Below are 17,673 nucleotides of genomic sequence, written 5' to 3' on the forward strand. Positions count from 1 at the left end.
ACATTTTTGATAAATCTCCTCCAGTGCCTATCTTCATATCATACATGCACATTGAAACATAAATATAAAAGTGTAATTTTGCCTGACAATCTTCTGTCATAAAAATTGCACACAAAATGACATAACCGTGTATACTTGGTCTTGACCTGACTTGTTCCGTCAGTATGTTTTTTGACGTAGAAACTATTGTACACACTTTATAAGTTTGGCTCAATCTTGTAACATATTAAACCACAACACCAAACTTAAAACTGTTTAGATGGTTTATGCAGTGGATATAAAAAGTATTCACACCCCTGTTAAAATGCCAAGTTTTTGTCATGTTACAAAATCAGTCCAAGATGAATCATTTCAGAACTTTTCCCACCTTTTAATTTCACTTATAATCTGTTTAATTGTATTGAAAAACAAGCTAAAATCTTTTAGGGTGTAAAAATAAAGAACAAAAATAATGTGGTTGCGTAAATATGCTCACTCTTAACCCCTTAATGACCAGCCTATTTTGGACCTTAATGACCAGGCTATTTTTTACGTTTTTCAATCGTCGCATTCCAAGAGCTATAACGTTTTTATTTTTGCGTCGACATTGCTGTATAAGGTCTTGTTTTTTGCGGGACGAGTTGTATTTTTTAATAGCACCATTTTGGGGGACATATTATTTATTGATTAACTTTTATTAACTTTTTTTTGGGGGGGAATAGAAAAAAACCTGAAATTACGCCACTCTTTTTTGCGTCCTAAATCTACGCCGTTTACCGTGTGGTATAAATAACACAATAACTTTATTCAGCGGGTTGTTACGATTGCAACGATACCAAATTTGTATAATTTTTGTATGTTTTGCTACTTTTACACAGTAAAAATGATTTCTAAATGATTTGTTTTTGTGTCTCCATATTTGAAGAGCCGTAACGTTTTTATTTTTTCGCCGATGCGGTTGTATGAGGGCTTTTTTTTTGCGGGACGACTTGTAGTTTTTATTGGTACCATTTTGGAGTAGATGCGACTTTTTGATTACTTTTTATCAAATTTTTTTAAAGTCAGTATTCACAGAAAACAGCAATTTTTCCATAGTTTTTTATTATTTTTTTTTTACGGCGTTCACCGTGCGGGTTAAATAATGTAATAGATTTATAGTCGGGGTCGTTACGGACGCGGCGATACCAAATATGTGTAACTTTTTAACTTTATTTTTTTATTTTAATAGTAACGTTTTTTGTAAGGGGAAAAGCTGGGTTTTTCATTTTTTCTCACATTTATTTTTTATTAACTTTATTCAACTTTTTTTTCACTTTTTTACTAGTCCCATTAGGGGACTATAATATGCGATTCTCCGATCGCTATTATAATACACTGCAATACTTTTGTATTGCAGTGTATTACTGCCTGTCCGTTTAACACGGACAGGCATCTGCTAGGTCCTGCCTGCGGCATGATCTAGCAGGCATTCACTCCAGGCAGCCTGGGGGCCTTTATTAGACCCCCGGCTGCCATTACAGACACTCGGCGATCGTATCGCCGGGTGTCGGTGGGAGAGAGAGGGAGCTCCCTCCCTCTCTCCAAAAGCACTCAGATGCGGTGCTCGCTATTGAGCACCGCATCTGAGGGGTTAAACGGGTGAGATCGATACTAATATCGATCTCACCCGGTCGAGCAGGGACGCTCCCAGCCCTCAGCTGCCTCTAGCAGCTGAGAGCAGGGAGATCTGACAGTTCCCTGCTCTGTTTACTTATTCCGATGCCGCAACGTAAAAAGTCTATTGCATCGGAATAAGGCCCGTTAGTGACCGACGTAGAAACACGATGGGCCGGTCACTAATGGGTTAAACTAATACTTTGTTGAATTACCCTTAGACTTCTACCAAAAAAGACTGAGTGCTGTCATAAAGTCAATCAGCATGGCAATTGTTGTCCACTCTTCCTTGCAAAAGCGCTCCAAATCTATCAGATTGTGAGGGCATCTGCTGTGTACAGCCCTCTTCAGGTCACCCCACAGATTTTCAATAGGATTCAGGCCTGAGCTCTGGCTGGGTCATTCCAAAACTTTGATCTTCTGGTGAAGCCATTCTTTTGTTGATTTGGAGGTATGCTTTGGGTTGTTATCATGCTAAATGGTGAAATTCTTCTTCATCTTCAGCATTTTAGCAGAGGCCTGCAGCTTTTGTGCCAATATTGTCTGATATTTGGAACTGTTCATAATTCACTCCACCTTGACTAAAGCCCCAGTTCCATCCCCAAAGCGTAATGCTGCCTCTACCATGCTTCACTGTGGGTATGGTGTTTTATTAGTGTGCAGTGCTGTCTTTGAGCCAAACATACTTTTGGCATTATGGCCAAAAAGTTCAACCTTGGTCTCCTCAGACCATAACACTTTTCCCAAATCCTTTTGACAGACTTGATGTAGGTCTTTGCGAAGCATAGTCAGGCTTGGATGTTTTTTTCTTTGTTAGAAAAGGCTTCCGTCTTGCCACCCTACCCCACATACCACACATATGAAGAATACGGGAGATTGTCGTCACATGCACTACACAACCAGTACCTGTCCGAAAGTCCTGCAGCTCCTTTAATGTTGCTGTAGGCCTCTTGGTAGCATCCTCTGACCGATTTTTGTCTTGTCTTTTCATAAAGTTTTGAGGGATGTCCAGTTCTTCGTAATGTCACTGTGGTGCCAAATGTAATCCACTTCTTGATGACCGCCTTCACTGTGTTCCATGGTATATCTAATGCCTTGGTAATTTGTTGGTATCCTTCTCCTGACTGATGCCCTTCAACAATCAGATCCCTGTGATGTGTTGTAAGCTCTTTACGGACCATGGCTTTTGCACTCACATGCAACAAAGAAAATGTCAGGAAAATCCTAATAGAACAGCTGAACTTTATATGGGGTTACTAAGAATCACTTTAAATAATGGCAGCTGTGTACTGACTACTATTTAACATGAGTTTCAATGTGATTTGCTAATTCTGAACACAACCACATCCCCATTTATAAGAGGGTGTTCACAATTATGCAACCATATTATTGTAGTTTTGTTATTTTTATTTTTCCCCTCTAAATGATTTCAGTTTGTTTTTCAATGGAATTGTACAGATTATGGGTCACATTAATGGGGTTTTCCGACACTACTGTATACATTTTTAAAAGGTCTGGCTGCACTACAAAAGTTCCAAGTAGTCGTCCCCCCACATACCTTTCTCCAGTTTATTTAATTTTTCTGTCGATCCTCGTTGCCCAGGATTGCTTGCAGTATTTGTTTAAATACATGAATCCTGGTCCGTGTCTGCTTTAATGAAATTGGATGCAGGCAGCGCATGCGCAGTAGACACATTTGGTATGTGTGAAAATAGAAGGTTCAGGCATGGAGCATACGTGGAGCAGATCTCAGCTAACTGGACCAATCCCTGTAACAGACGTCACTCATGACGTGCTGTACAGTCCAGAGGCCGGAAGGAAGCTGTTGCAGACTATGGGCGGGAAATCGCCGGAAGTGTAAATTTCACTCTGGGTCGGCGTCACGTGACCAGCGACGCGAATAGGAAAACAGGGAATTTTTTTTGAAACGGAAGTAAATTACAAAGTGTGTTTGAGTGATAACTTGAAGTAAATAGCCATTAGATAGTTAGTCCTGGAAAACCACTTTAAGGTGGAAAAAGTTCTGAAATGATTCCTCTTGTACTGATTTTTTGACATGACAAAAACCTGGCATTTTAACAGGGGTGTGTAGACTTTTTATATCCACTGTAAATATGGCACACATGCATGTGCCATTTTCAGCTATACATAGCCTCCAAAAATCAGTCTTTGACCGTTTTTGTTTTTTTGTTGTAATTTATACTTAAATGTGCCCCCAAAACGTGTCCCCAATCCCTCATATGACAAACGTGTACTTCTTTTTTATTTGTGTGCAGTTTTGTAAATTATATAGCCCATGATGATATAATTGCAACTTTCCATTTGTACAGTAATTTTTTTTTATCTTCTTTATTTTTCAGATTTTGACAGTAAAGGTTGAAGGTTGTCAGAGATATCCCAAAGGAATTATCCACTGTGTAGATGTGGAAAAATTTCTTTTCAAGAAAAAAAAGTTTCCGAAAAATTATATTTTGCAATATTTTAAGCTTTTAGAAAAGTTTCAGATTGCTTTACCTCTGGGTGAAGAGCAACTTCTCATTCCAAGCAGGTATCAGCGTTAACACACTTCATTCATTGGAACTGCTTGATTACACTTTTTAAGTTAGCTGCTTGTTTATTTCTATACAGAAAAACTTGCGATCTTAAATACTTTTGTGTATAGTATTGTAGGTATGATACCTTTATTGGCTAACCATAAAAAATATATATGCATATATAATTTTTATGTTTAACCAATAAAGGTATCATACCTACAATACTTGGTCTTTTTTGACACAAAAGTATTTAACATTTCATATTGTTTCTGGCTAACACGGTAGTACACTATTTTTTAGTATACTTTATACAAAAAAAACGAATATGGTATATACACTGAGTCATAAAATTAAAACCACCTGCCTAATGTTGTGTAGGTTTTCCTTGTGCCCCCTAAACAGCTCTGAACCGTCAAGGCATGGACTTCACAAGATCTCTGTGGCATGAGGCACCAGTTGTTAGCAGCAGATTCTTTAAGTCCTGTAAAGTTGTGAGGTTGGGCCTGCATGAATCAGACTTTTCTTTCAGCACATCCTACAGATGCTCGATCTGATTAAGATCTGGGGAATTTGGAGGCAAAGTCAACACCTTGAACTCTTTATCACATTCCTCGAACCATTCATGAAAAATGTTTGCAGCGTGGCATGGCACGTTATCCAGCTGTAAGAGGCCACTGCTATCAGGGAATACCATTGCCTAAAAGGGGTATACGTGCTCTGTAGATGGTACGTGTCAAAAGTAACACCTCCATGATTGTCAAGGTTTCCCAGCATCACACTGCCTCAATCGGGTTGCCTTCTTCCTTTAGTGCATCCTGGTGCCATCTCCTACCCAGGTAAGCGGCACACACGCACCACGCCATCCAGATAGAGTAAAAGAGAATGTGATATATTCGACAAGGCCACCTTCCTTTATTGCTCCATGGTCAAGTCCTGATTCTCACATGCCCATTGTAGGTGCTTTCAGTGGTTGACGGGTGAGCATGTGCACTCTGACCAGTCTGTGGCTGCACAACCCTATAAACCGCAAGGTGCGATGCACTTTATATTCTGACACCTTTCTATCATAATCAGATGTAATTTTTTCAGCAATTTGTGCTACAGTAGCTTTTCTTTGAGATCAGACCAGACGAGCTAGCCTTCGTTTTCCGCATGCACGTCAATGAACCTTGGGTGCTCATCACCCTGTCGCCAGTTCACCGGTTGTCCTTTTTTGGACAACTTTTGGTAGGATACTAACCACTGCATACCGGCGACAGCCTACATGACCTGGCATTTTGGAGATGCTTTGACTCCATTATCTAACCATCAAAATTTGGCCATCATCAAAGTCGCTCAGGTCTTTATGCTTGCCTGTTTTTCCTTCTCTCAACACATCAACTTCAAGAACTGACTGTCTAATTACTGCATAATATATCCAACCCTGTGACAACATTATGTTATTCGCTTCACCTGTCAGTGGTTTTAATGTTATGGCTAATCAGTGTATGTGTTAATAAAAAATATTACTGTATAATACTGGCAGTCTACCTGCTGGTGTGGGTATTTAATTTTTTGTAACTATTTTTTATATTTTTTAGTTTATCTGACCACCGACCAGTGATAGAACTACCCCACTGTGAAAATTCAGAGGTCATCATAAGACTGTATGAGATGTCATATTTTCCCATGGGATTCTGGTCTAGGCTCATCAATAGGCTTTTGGAAGTTTCTTCATACATGCTGTCTGGCCGAGGTCTGTAATCCATATTTTTGTTATTGTTTACTACTGTTTCTGAAACAAATTGGTTAGGCTTCGTTCACATCTGCGTTGGGGTCCCGTTCTGGCGTTCGGTCGGGACCCTGAGCATACACAAACTGACACCGACGGATTGATTTCAGTGGTGACGGATCCGGTGCTCATGGTTTCCATTTGTCTCTGTTGTGCACCGGACCCGTCGTTTTGCCGGAAGCAATAGCGTAGTCGACTACGCTATTGCGTCTCTATTTCTTCCGGCAAAACGACAGATCCGGTGCATAACAGAGACAAATGGAAACCATGAGCACCGCCTCCGTCACCATTGAAATCAATGGTGATGGAAACGGAAACCTCTGGTTTCTGTCTATGTCCGTTTGTGTCTGCTCAGGGTCCCGTTCTGACGGAAACCTCAGACGGAACGTCAGAACGGGACCCCACCGCAGATGTGAACGAAGCCTTGAAGAGGTGCTAAAACTAAAGCCTGTTATTTACATTTACTGGGCAGAACAATGTATGTTACTTGCAATGTGCATGTCTGGGTGAGCAGCAGCTGTAGTACTTGTGATCTTTATTCAGTTCCTGGATAGGGTGTTGAGCATTGCATGTATAATAGTGGGTGTTATTTAAATCTATCCTCAGAAAATTACTTTAACTATTTTAAGTAACATTTTATGTAAAAGAAAAATATCATTTTTATTTTGTTTTTTTGTTTTTTTTCATTTTCGTTTTTTCCATGTCATTATGTATATTAAGTCATTGAGCATTCACAATAGACTGACCGCTCCTCCTATTTTTTCAGTTGTCATCTCATTATCACAGGCAGGATTACGATCAAAGATACCACCTCCCCCTTCCATCCCACATTGGCTTCATAAAGTCTCAAAAATGTAGGAGTTCTTCTAGCTGGCAAATGTCTATCTGGCCTCCCCAAAAAATTCCACCTTCTATTGCAATGGTGGTTGGACTTTTGACCGCTCCCCCAAACCGCAATCTGGTGGATATTTGATGACTCTTTAGACAGTGACAACTAAATAGGCTACTCTTCCTGTTAGATGTACTCTAATGTCAAGGGACTCTAAACACGTAATATTAACCTCACAAAGGTTAACTAACCTCGAAATAGGCCTCCATGACAAATGCTCCTTCTCCCTGTTGGTTTTATTGTTCGTGTAAATATTTTGTTTGGTTTATTACTGTGAACGTTTGATTCAGTATTTACTAAGTGCGTTTACATTGCATGTATTTTCATATGTCAATAAACAGGTTTGACAGAAAGGTATTGGCACTATTATAAAGCTGAAGGCAAATAACACAGGATCGCACCATTGATAGTAAGTTAGGAGGACAGCTTATCTCCTCCTCCTCCTTACTGGCACAGTGACTTATGCCCATATCACAGAGCATGCTCACAACACTTACCCATAGAAGTCAATCAGTCGTCGTAACTGTTGCCCATGAGCGTTGCTGTTCAGGAGAAAACGGTAAAGAAGCAGCAGCTCTTAAGCGCTTAACCCCTTCATTCTAAAGATCGGAGTGGGTCAGACCCTCACCAAACAGTATGTGATGGCCTATCTTAACAAAATGCCATAACTTAAGCTGGTCGAACTATTGATTCCTCCGGAATCCCCCATACACATGCACAATTGGCTTGGCCAAGCGTGCATGTGTTTTCAATAGGGAGAAAGACGCTAACAGACTTCTCTGGCTTCTAACAGACTACTTTTGTTCTATTAACGAACAAAAGTATTGGGCGTGTTGAAATTCAAACGCCAAATCCCGCTCTCCCCCTGCTGTTGGAATGAGTCAGGACACCGCCATACACATTAGGTGGTCAGCGAGTTTTGACGATCTACATCTAATGTGTATGGCCAGCTTTACTTTAGGGGGAAAAAAAACCCTTTAAAAAGGGCAGATGTCTCATATAGTAATGTAAAATAGATGTGAAATTTGCAGTGGTCTAAAACTTTTCCTTTTTTATTTTCTTTACATATAAAAATAGAAAGAGTTCAGCGTCCCAACAGGATGTACTGGAGACAGGGTATCTACCTAAATTGGTCTCCTGAAGCTTACTGTTTGGTGGAATCAACAAGCCTGCACAGCAACCCGAACAATTTTTTGAAAATCACAGTTCCATCCTGTAGAAAAGGTAAATTTATATTATTTTGTTATTATTTGTTGTTTAGTAGATGTCACACTTGCCTATTGGAGACTTTTGGTTTTATTTTAAATACAAATTATAAGCGCATTTGCAACAAACTACTGATATACCAATAACAAGAGACTGCAGATGCACACCACAGGCGCTAAGATATCCTATCTATCTATCTATCTATCTATCTATCTATCTATCTATCTATCTACACTTTGTTTTTTGTGCATTTCTATTATTTTAATAAATTTCCAATAAATCCGTTAGTTTAAAGTAACATTCTCCCGTTTCTTCCCTGGTAGTCTCATATTGAAATATTCGGTACATTTACAATATATTATTTCACATTTCCATTCACTGTACGTCTCAGGAAACAACATAGTAACAACATTGGTGTTCTAATTCCTGTGTTGTACACAAATACATATACACAGCTATTTTTCAGGCGACTAGGTGTAGATATATCCAGCAGTCCAGTATAAGTATTTAAATTAATGTCTGTCACTTTTTATCCGTTTTAATTCCTCTTTTCATTTTGTATCACAAGCATCTTTTCATTTCCTTTCAGCATATTTTTGACAAGCTGAGGGTTTTCAACAGGAGCTATCTCTGGTGCAAGACCAGTAAATATCATTATTTATTATGTATTTTCTTCCCTGGGACTGAAATTGATAACAAGACACGTTGGGAACAAATACATAAAGTAATCATCTACTTACCAGGTGTTGATCGCGTTGTCATGTTCTCTGGCACTCGCGCGTCCTTGGTTACTAATTTGTCGGCAACTGACACATAATGTAATTATTCACCTACCATTAAATGATTCTAGAGTGGTAGACTACTCCATCGTATTCCCAGGCTTAAAAACCAAGTTTTGATAAACAGCAACATCAGTCCAATCATATTGTTAGCGTTCCACTCGGCTTGTATGTTGGGCCGCAATCTATTTTCACGTGTAGGGAACCGGATATAGCTCCTACCTCAGCTGTCAAACTTTTCATTCTCAGCCATGACTAAGGACGAGGCTATCGTCTGAAACGCGTAGGCTACGCATTCATTTTTCTTCTACCTACATCCACCTTACCCACTGGGGAATAAGACTCCCTGTTTTATGTCGTTTATTTAATAAAATTGGAACTAGATTCCATTTTAACATATTCGTGAACAACTCTTCATTTTTTTGCGCTGGATCTAAACCTCTTTTCTGCTACTATTATTTTAATAGCATTACTGCTATGGTTATTACGTATATAAATGTGAAGTTCTTAGCGCTCAGTTTGATCAAATTGTGCGAGCCCATCTGCCACAACAAGGCGACTTCAAAGGGGGTCCCTACACTGAACATTATATCCCTATTTTGGAGACTTACCTCTCTCTCTTGGGACTGTGCCCACAGTGAGCTCAGGACAGGTAGGAACCAAATATATTCCATTCTAATTAAAAATAGCCCAGGACAAGTAGGAGGAGAGCACAACCAAAATGGAGGCAGTACCGCCCCCATACAAATACTACAAACACAGAGAGTTAGTCAGCTCCTCCTGAAACATGAAATGGATATGCAGGTGCTAATCCTGTGATAAAGTTGATGAGTCATGGCTTTTGTTGAAAAAGAACTAAGGCTTCGTTCACACTAGCACCATAGCTTCTGTTTATATCATTTTCCGTTGATTTTTGATAGAATAAAGAAACATGACGGACCCATTATAAATCGTTGACGGGTTAAAAATACTGATCCTAACGGATCAGAACAGGTACGTCGAAACGGTTCATAATGAGTTATGACCAATGATAACTCATCTGAGCCATCCACTATCCATTCTGTAAAATCCTTGTACATACTCTACTCGGTCCTGAGTCGGGTTCACTTCGGCCTTGGTCGCAGTGTCAGGATGTTATGTGTACTGCGCAATCAACGTTCTGACACTGAATGGCCTAAGTACCCAGTGCTGCGTCTAGACCCGAAGAGGACCCGACTACAGAACGAGAAAAGTTAGTATATGGAAAAGTTAGTGTAGTGACAGGGGCCTATAGTTTCACCTATTGTGGAAACTACATAGGCCCCTAGATACTACAGTAACTGTTGACAGGCGTGATGTGGGGGGTGGGCATGTGACCCACATAGCTACGCCACTGATAGATGTATATACCTATGAAAAACAAAAAAAATTCTTAGTGTGTGTGCATCATATATATAATCAAGAAAAATCTCCGCACAATGCTCTGGGCTAGGGCTGAAATGTTGCATGATGGATGAATAAACTACTATTTTCACTGGATTTGCCCTAGAGTGCTGCGATTTTCCTTGCTTTTTGTGTGACGTGGACTTAGATCGAGGTACAGCTCGCTGGCATACCCTTTGAAGTGCTGTTTTCCTCAGCAAGTGTATATATATATATATATATATATATATATATATATATATATATATATATATATATATTTACAGAAGAAAGGGAAATTTTTTCTGGATTACTAATTATTCATCTAGTAGAATCTTTACCCTTTGCAATGTTTAATTTAGGTTGCATTCTGCTGGGACAGGTTGTGGATCATATTGATTCCCTAATGGAGGAATGGTTTCCTGGTCTGTTGGAGACTGATATTTCTGGGGAAGGAGAAACATTGTTGAAAAAGTGGGTGCTATACAGCTTTGATGATGATCAGGAGCACAAGAAAATTCTGCTATCTGATCTGCTGCTGAAAGCTGAAGAAGGTAATCATCACTTATGTGTCTGTTATTAATAATAATAATAATAATAATAATATGCAATAATAAGTATGAATATATATTTTTTCGGGACTATAACTATTTGTTTGCATGCTGCGAGATCACAGAATGACATATTCTGTATTGTAACCTCTGTTTGCTGTGTCCCAGCTGATTTAGAGAGCAGCCACACACAACACAATAACCTTTCCACCCTAAGTACTATTTTGTATTAGCAGACTACCCTGGCATACAAAGCAGACTAAACTGCTGAAGTGGTCAACATTTTCACCTATCTTTGTGAAAGGATGTTTCTTTTCTACTCCATGCCTTCTTTATGTCGGTGGGCCTCAAGGTTCCATTTTCACTTATGACTTTCTGTTTCCAATATCATCTATGTACAGTTCACCCAAATCATTCTCTTCGCAATCTAGACTCTCTACTTTATTGTGTCGCAGTACAGATGTGTCCTTCCTGGTCTTTCCTCTTACCTCAACATATCCTGAAATGTGTGGTGTGAGATAACCAGTGTTAAAAAAAGCAAAAAAATCAAACATGATTTTGCAATGCTCTGTCACGAGAGGTCTATGCTACATGTGTCTGTGTGGCCACCCAGTGGTTGTGATGTGAGTTGCGGCCTGTCAAGGATTTTGTATTGAAATGGTTTCATGAGAGTCCTTAACCAAATTCAAGTAAAGGTAAGAGTGGACACCTGTAGTTGAGCCATCTCCTCTTTCATGTCTGCTCTCTCTCATTGCAACTTAACATAGACAAAGCTAGGCTTGTCATCTTTTCTCTATCATAATCTGATTTTACACATGAAATATTCTTATTTGTTAACACCCTACTATCGCACTTTAATGCATGGTGCATACTTGCTACGTTTTCACTCAGTCCTCATATTTAAAACAAACTATTAACACTCTCACTGCCTCCTGCTGTCTCCAACTCCTAAACAGTTTCTGCAGCAGTCCCTTCCTCACAGAAGAGATCACTTTGATGCTAGTACATGCACTTATAACATAGTCTGCTAAAATTCTGGAACACCCTCCATTGTGGACTATTGAATAGACAAGCAACTCTCGAATTTATCCCAACATCTGCTCTTCCTCTAATGCCGCTCCCCTCTGTCAGTTTCTCCCTTGGTTTCCTATCACAAAAGAATACAATTCTAAATACTTCACTTCAAAGCCCTATCCATTTGTGCTGTTGCCTATTTTTCTTCTCCAAATCTTAGATATTGCTCTGCATGCAGCCTCCATTCTACCAATGACAACCATATCTCTACCACTATTAATTACCTCCTCGAACCGCTCTCACATACAAGACTTCCCTCTCTTCTGGAACTCCCTCATTCCATCCAACTCTCTACAAGGCTCAAAAGCATGAAAAGCACACTGAACACTTACCTCTTCCAACAAGCTTAAAACTTGGCCTAAAGTCCCCCTCAACCGGTATTCCTATACTACCTCTATTTGACCTGTCTAGAGCTGCTTACTCCTTGTCCTAATTTCTTGTATCTGATCCCTTTCCCTTCTAGATTGTAAGTTTATATTGACATGGCTCCTAGCTAATAGATCTCATGAACATTTTTCATTTGTCTGTACCATATTGTCTTCTTTGTAGGTGTTCGTTACGCTATGTAAAGGACCACAGGAGCTGATTAAATTAATAATAATTACTAAAGCACAATGTCTTCAGATGTGTATTAAAGGTATGCTAATATCCATTCAAACAGGTGACTTGTTAGTGAATTCAGAAGATCCAAGATCTACAATTCCCATCTCCCAAATTGCTCCTGATGTTGTCCTTGCTGATCTACCAAGAAATATTATGCTAAACAATGAGGAACTGGAATTTGACCAGTCTCCTGAATATTTACTGGGTATGTATTTTACGGCCAAATATAATTTTTTTAAATTCTCTTCAACACTCTGTTTTTCTATGAAGAACCATAACAACAACTATAGTTAGTTTTGTGTGTGCCAAATATTGCTGCTAAAGGTTGTGTAGCCAGTATTGCGAGATACAGTCATGAGAACAACGAAGTACACCCTCTTTGACTTCTTTGGTTTTACGTATCAGGAGATAATAAAAAAAAAGATCTGGTCCATAGAAGGTCTAAATACAACCTCAGATGAGCAACAACACATGACAAATTACACTGTGCCATTATTTATTTAACAAAAACTAGGCCAAAATGGAAAAGACGTGTGTGAAAAACTAAGTACACCCCATGAATCAATAGCTTGTAGAACAACCTTGAAGCAATAACTTCAAGTAATGGTTTTCTGTATGGCTTTATCAGACTCCTACCTCGTACTGGAAGAATTTCAGACCACTCTTCTTTACAACGTTGTTTTATTTCATTGAGGTTTGTGGGCATTTGTTTATTCACAGTTCTCTTAAGGTCCCGCCACATCATTTCAATTGGGTTGAGGTCTGGACTATGACTGGGTCATTGCAACACCTTGGTTCTGTTATTTTTCAGGCATTATGATGTAGATTTGCTGGTGTGCTTGGGATCGTTGTCCTGTTACATGCCCCAGTTTCTGCGAAGCTTTAGCTATTGGATAGATGACCTCACATTTGACTCTAGAATACTTTGGTATACAGAGAAGTTCATGGTCAAATCAATGACTGCAAGGTGCCCAGGTCCTGTGGCTGCAAAACAAGCCCAAATCATCACACCCCCCCCCCCTCCACCACCATGCTTAACAGTGGGCATGAGTTGTTTGTGATGATATTCTGTGTTTCGTTTTCTCCAAACATGGCACTGGGCATTATGGCCAAACATCTTCACTTTGGTATCAACTGACCAAAGGACATTGTTTCAGAAGTCTTGTGGTTTGTTCAGATGCATCTTTGAAAACTTAACCCATGCTGCCATGTTCTTTTTAGACAGAAGAATCTTTCTCCTGGCAACCCTTCCAAACAATCCATACTTGTTCCATCTTTTTCTAATTGTACTGTCATAAACTTGAACATTTAACAGCTAACTGAGGCCTGTAGAGTCGGAGATGTAGCTCTTGGGTTTTTTTGCAATTTCTCTGAGCATTGCACAGTCTGACCTTGGGGTGAATTTTCTGGTACGTCTACTACTGGGAAGATTGTCATCTCTCTTGAATGGTTTCCACTTGTGAATAATATTTCTCACTGTAGAATGGTGGACTTTGAACTGTTTGGAAATGGCCTTATAACCCTTCCCAGATGGATGGGCAGCAACAATTTCTTCTCTAAGTTCATTGATTGTCTTTCCTCCTTGGCATTCTGTTAAAACACGCCTGAATGCTCTAGACCAACAATTAATCAAGGGCATTGGATTAGCGGCACCTGGCTTCTACTTAACCTCTTAATTCCTACAGAAGCAGTAAGGGTGTACTTAGTTTTTTTTCTGTATTTTTTTTTTCTTCCACAAGTGGGAAGTATTAAAAATTAAATAATAATTTGACATGTTTTCTATGTTGGCCACCAGAGGGAGCACTTCCCAGAATTACAGCAAAGTGAACCTATTTTTGGCTACAAGCCAGGAAAAGGTGTCTTCAATAGCATTGTCCAGCTCCCATTTTGGGAGTGTTTTTACAATGGCAGCTGGCAGAGCTCTAGGACACACCAAAAGGCTAAGAATGATGAAAGTCAAGAGGAAAGACCCTATGATGAATGACCTGTTCACACGGCATGTATTTGATGCAGTTTTTGGCGCATTTTACACGTCGACAAAATTGTCAAACGCTTGATTAAGCTTCCCATTAACATCAATGGAAAAGCGCGCTGTCAGTACATACAACACGATTTTTTACGCAAGCGTTTTATTTAAAAACTCGTTGCGGAAAAAAAGAAGCGTCTGGTCAATTCTTTGGCATGTAAAGCGTTCCAAATGTTCCCATAGTCAATGGGAGTAATACTTATGACCCAAAATGTGCGCACAAAACGTGTAAAAAGCCCCTTGAAAGATTCATCAAAAAAATACTTAAGCTTCCCATTTACATCAATGGGAAAGCAAGCCGTTAGTACATACAACAAGCTTTTTTTACGCAAGCGTTTTAACAAAATCACGTTGCGGAAAAAAATAAGCGTCGGGTCAATTCTTTCGCACGTGAAATGTGCCAAATGTTCCCATAGTCAATGGGAGTCCTAATTACGCACCAGAAAGTGTGCAAAAAGCATGCACAAAACGCGTAAAAAGACACATACAAAAGCCTGTATGTTAAAAAGCGCTTCACACAAAACGCTAGTGTATTTTTCACGTTGGTTGTTGTATTTTTTGAGCGGCGTGTAAACATGCCCTAAGGGAATTATTTTTCATTGGTCTGTAGTTTGTATTGCGGTGCAGGTAGAAGGCAGACGTCTAATGAAGGTGAGAAGATTTTTATTTTTTATATTACTAACTTTATTTTTTTGTTTTGCAGGTTCTGCTCGACCGTTTGGACTACGTCGTAGATATGCTGGACTACTTAAATGATCTAAGTTTATTTTCAAAAATGGTAAACAAGGGTTGTGTGGGGGAGTTTTTATTTGAATAAAAAAATATTTTCATAAAGTGTATTCACACAGTGCGGTTTTGCCGAGTTTTTTCGAAAACCGCATTGAAAAAATTGTGGTAAAAACGCATGCAATGTGGTTTTTGGCCACATAGGAAAAACGCAGCAAAACCGCACTGTGTGAATACACCCTTAGGCCCTGTTCACACAGTTTTTTGCAGGCAAAAAACAAATCTGCCTCAGAATTCCTTCAGGAATTTTGAAGTCGATTTTAAACTGCCTGCACTTTTTTTTCGCGGCAGTTTTCGCTCGCGGCCATTGAAGCTAATGCAAGAACCATAGGCAAAAACACCACGAAAAACGCCTCAGAAAAGATTTCAATGTGAGGTCAGAGGTGGAAGCCGCAAGAAATGAAACACCGCTTTTTTTTTCCCCCGTGAATGGTCAAAAGCCACCTGGGAAAAAAACGCCTCTGCCTCCCATTGAAATCAATTCCGGTAGTTTTCAGGAGTTTTATGGCCCTGATTCTGATGCGGTTTCCGCATCAAAATCAGCGCAAGCAAGCTCTGTGTGAACAGGGAGTCATTTAATACTTTATTACCACCTTAGTAATGGCAGTTGTCTGATTGACGACGTCCATTACTAAGGCGGGGCTTAGTGTTAGCCAGTAAAAAGGCTGCAACTAACCCCCATTATTACCCCAGTACTCACCGCCACCAGGGGAATCAGGAATGGTCGAGCACTGGGACGGCCGCAGGCTGGTATTAGGCTGGGAAGGGCAAAAAACAGTGGCCTTTCCACCCTGTTAATTCTAGACAGTGGCTGTTTTATTGTATCTGACTGGTTATGAAAATGGGGGAACCCCACATCGTTTTCGTCAATTATTTTATTCATTTAAAAAAAACAAAAAAAAACTATGTGGGGTCCCCCTCATTTTCATAACCAGCCAGATACAATAAAACAGCCGCAGCCTAGCATTACCAGAGTGGGAAGAGTCACGGTTTTTGGCCCTTCCCAGCCTTTTAATACCAGCCTGCCGCCGCCCCAGTGCAGACCATCACTACAAATGGGTGGGTACTGGATTGTACCCGGCTCTTCCCGATACCCCTGGCGGCGGTGGGTACTGAGGTAATAATGGGAGGTTAGTACTAGCTTTATTACTGGCTAACACTAAGCCCCGCCTTAGTAATGAACGTCGTCAAACAGACAACTGCCATTACCAAGGCGCTAATAAAGTATTAAAAAACACAGACATAAGAAAATATTTTTTTATTGAAATAAAAACTCCCCCACACAATCCCTTTTCACCATTTTATAAAAATTTAAAAAAAGTAGATCATCGAAGTAGTCCAACAAATCTACGACGCAGTCAAAACGGTCCAGTGGAACCTACAAAACAAAAAAAATCAGTTAGTTACATTCCGCTGCTTCTTCATTCCTTGCTCCTACTGTGAATCACCATGTAGTTACACGGCGATTCATAGTAGGAGCAAGGAATGATAAAGCAGCGGCATATGAACACCGCTGATCCTTCATAGCTGCCAATCAGCTGTTTTTGAAGGATCAGCGGCTCTTTCATTCTTTTCTCATACTGTAAATCGCCCTATAGTGGTGGTTCACAGTATTACAGCCGTCTCCCATTCAAGTGTATGAAGCAAGGAACGACTAAACAGTTGATAAGCGGGTATGAAGGATCAGCGGCGCTAGTTCTCCACTGATCCTACGTAGCCGCCAATCAGCTGTTTTGAAGGAACATCAGCGGGCACCGCTGCTCCGTCCTTCCTTGCTCCTACTATGAATGCTTCTCCTATTCATGAATAGGAGAAGGTTGTAATACTGTGAATCACCGCTAGAGGGCGATTCTCAGTAGGAGCAAGAAACAACGGAGCAGCAGTGCTCGTCGCTGATCCTTCAAAACAGCTGATAAGCCGCTATGTAGGATCAGCGGAGCGCACCTCTGCTCCATCGAGCGCCTCCCCCACACACACAAACCCCCCCCAAACATGCAACCGCGCCACACACACACACGCGCCACACACACACACACGCGCCACACACACATACGCGCCACACACACACACACACACACACACACACATCTCTTACCCACAGTGCGGCCGGTCCTCACCAAAATGGCACCGTTCGTATGTCCTATGGCCTGTAGCTGCCATATTTCATCTGTGTATGTGTCGTGAAGAGACACATGCACAGATAAAATAAATCATGGCAGCCCCCAGTACAGTAAAAAAGTGTTAATAAAAAATAAAATTATGTGAAAAAAATAAAGTAAATATAATATTTTATTAAATCAAAACACATAAATTTATTTTAAAATAATGACACCTTTCCTTTAAAACTTTCTAAGGATCATATGTTTTTTGTTATCTCCTGAAACGTAAAACTATAGAATTCAAAAAAGGTGTACTTTGTTT

General features: G+C 40.0%; 1 protein-coding gene across 5 annotated transcripts in view; it reads left to right on the forward strand.

Annotated features, from left to right (window-relative positions):
* The window catches only part of LRRK2 (leucine rich repeat kinase 2), a 165,379-nt gene that overhangs the window by 110,614 nt on the left and 37,092 nt on the right, over positions 1-17,673 (forward strand). For all 5 annotated transcript variants that reach the window (XM_075857254.1, XM_075857256.1, XM_075857252.1 and 2 more), the window contains exons 35-39: positions 3,993-4,180; positions 5,747-5,901; positions 7,904-8,050; positions 10,575-10,766; positions 12,499-12,645. In XM_075857254.1, coding sequence (XP_075713369.1) covers positions 3,993-4,180; positions 5,747-5,901; positions 7,904-8,050; positions 10,575-10,766; positions 12,499-12,645 — 829 coding nt within the window. The remainder of the gene's footprint in view (positions 1-3,992; positions 4,181-5,746; positions 5,902-7,903; positions 8,051-10,574; positions 10,767-12,498; positions 12,646-17,673) is intronic.

This window comes from Rhinoderma darwinii, chromosome 3 (genome assembly GCF_050947455.1).
Source record: "Rhinoderma darwinii isolate aRhiDar2 chromosome 3, aRhiDar2.hap1, whole genome shotgun sequence".
In the NCBI taxonomy this organism is placed as follows: domain Eukaryota; kingdom Metazoa; phylum Chordata; class Amphibia; order Anura; family Rhinodermatidae; genus Rhinoderma; species Rhinoderma darwinii.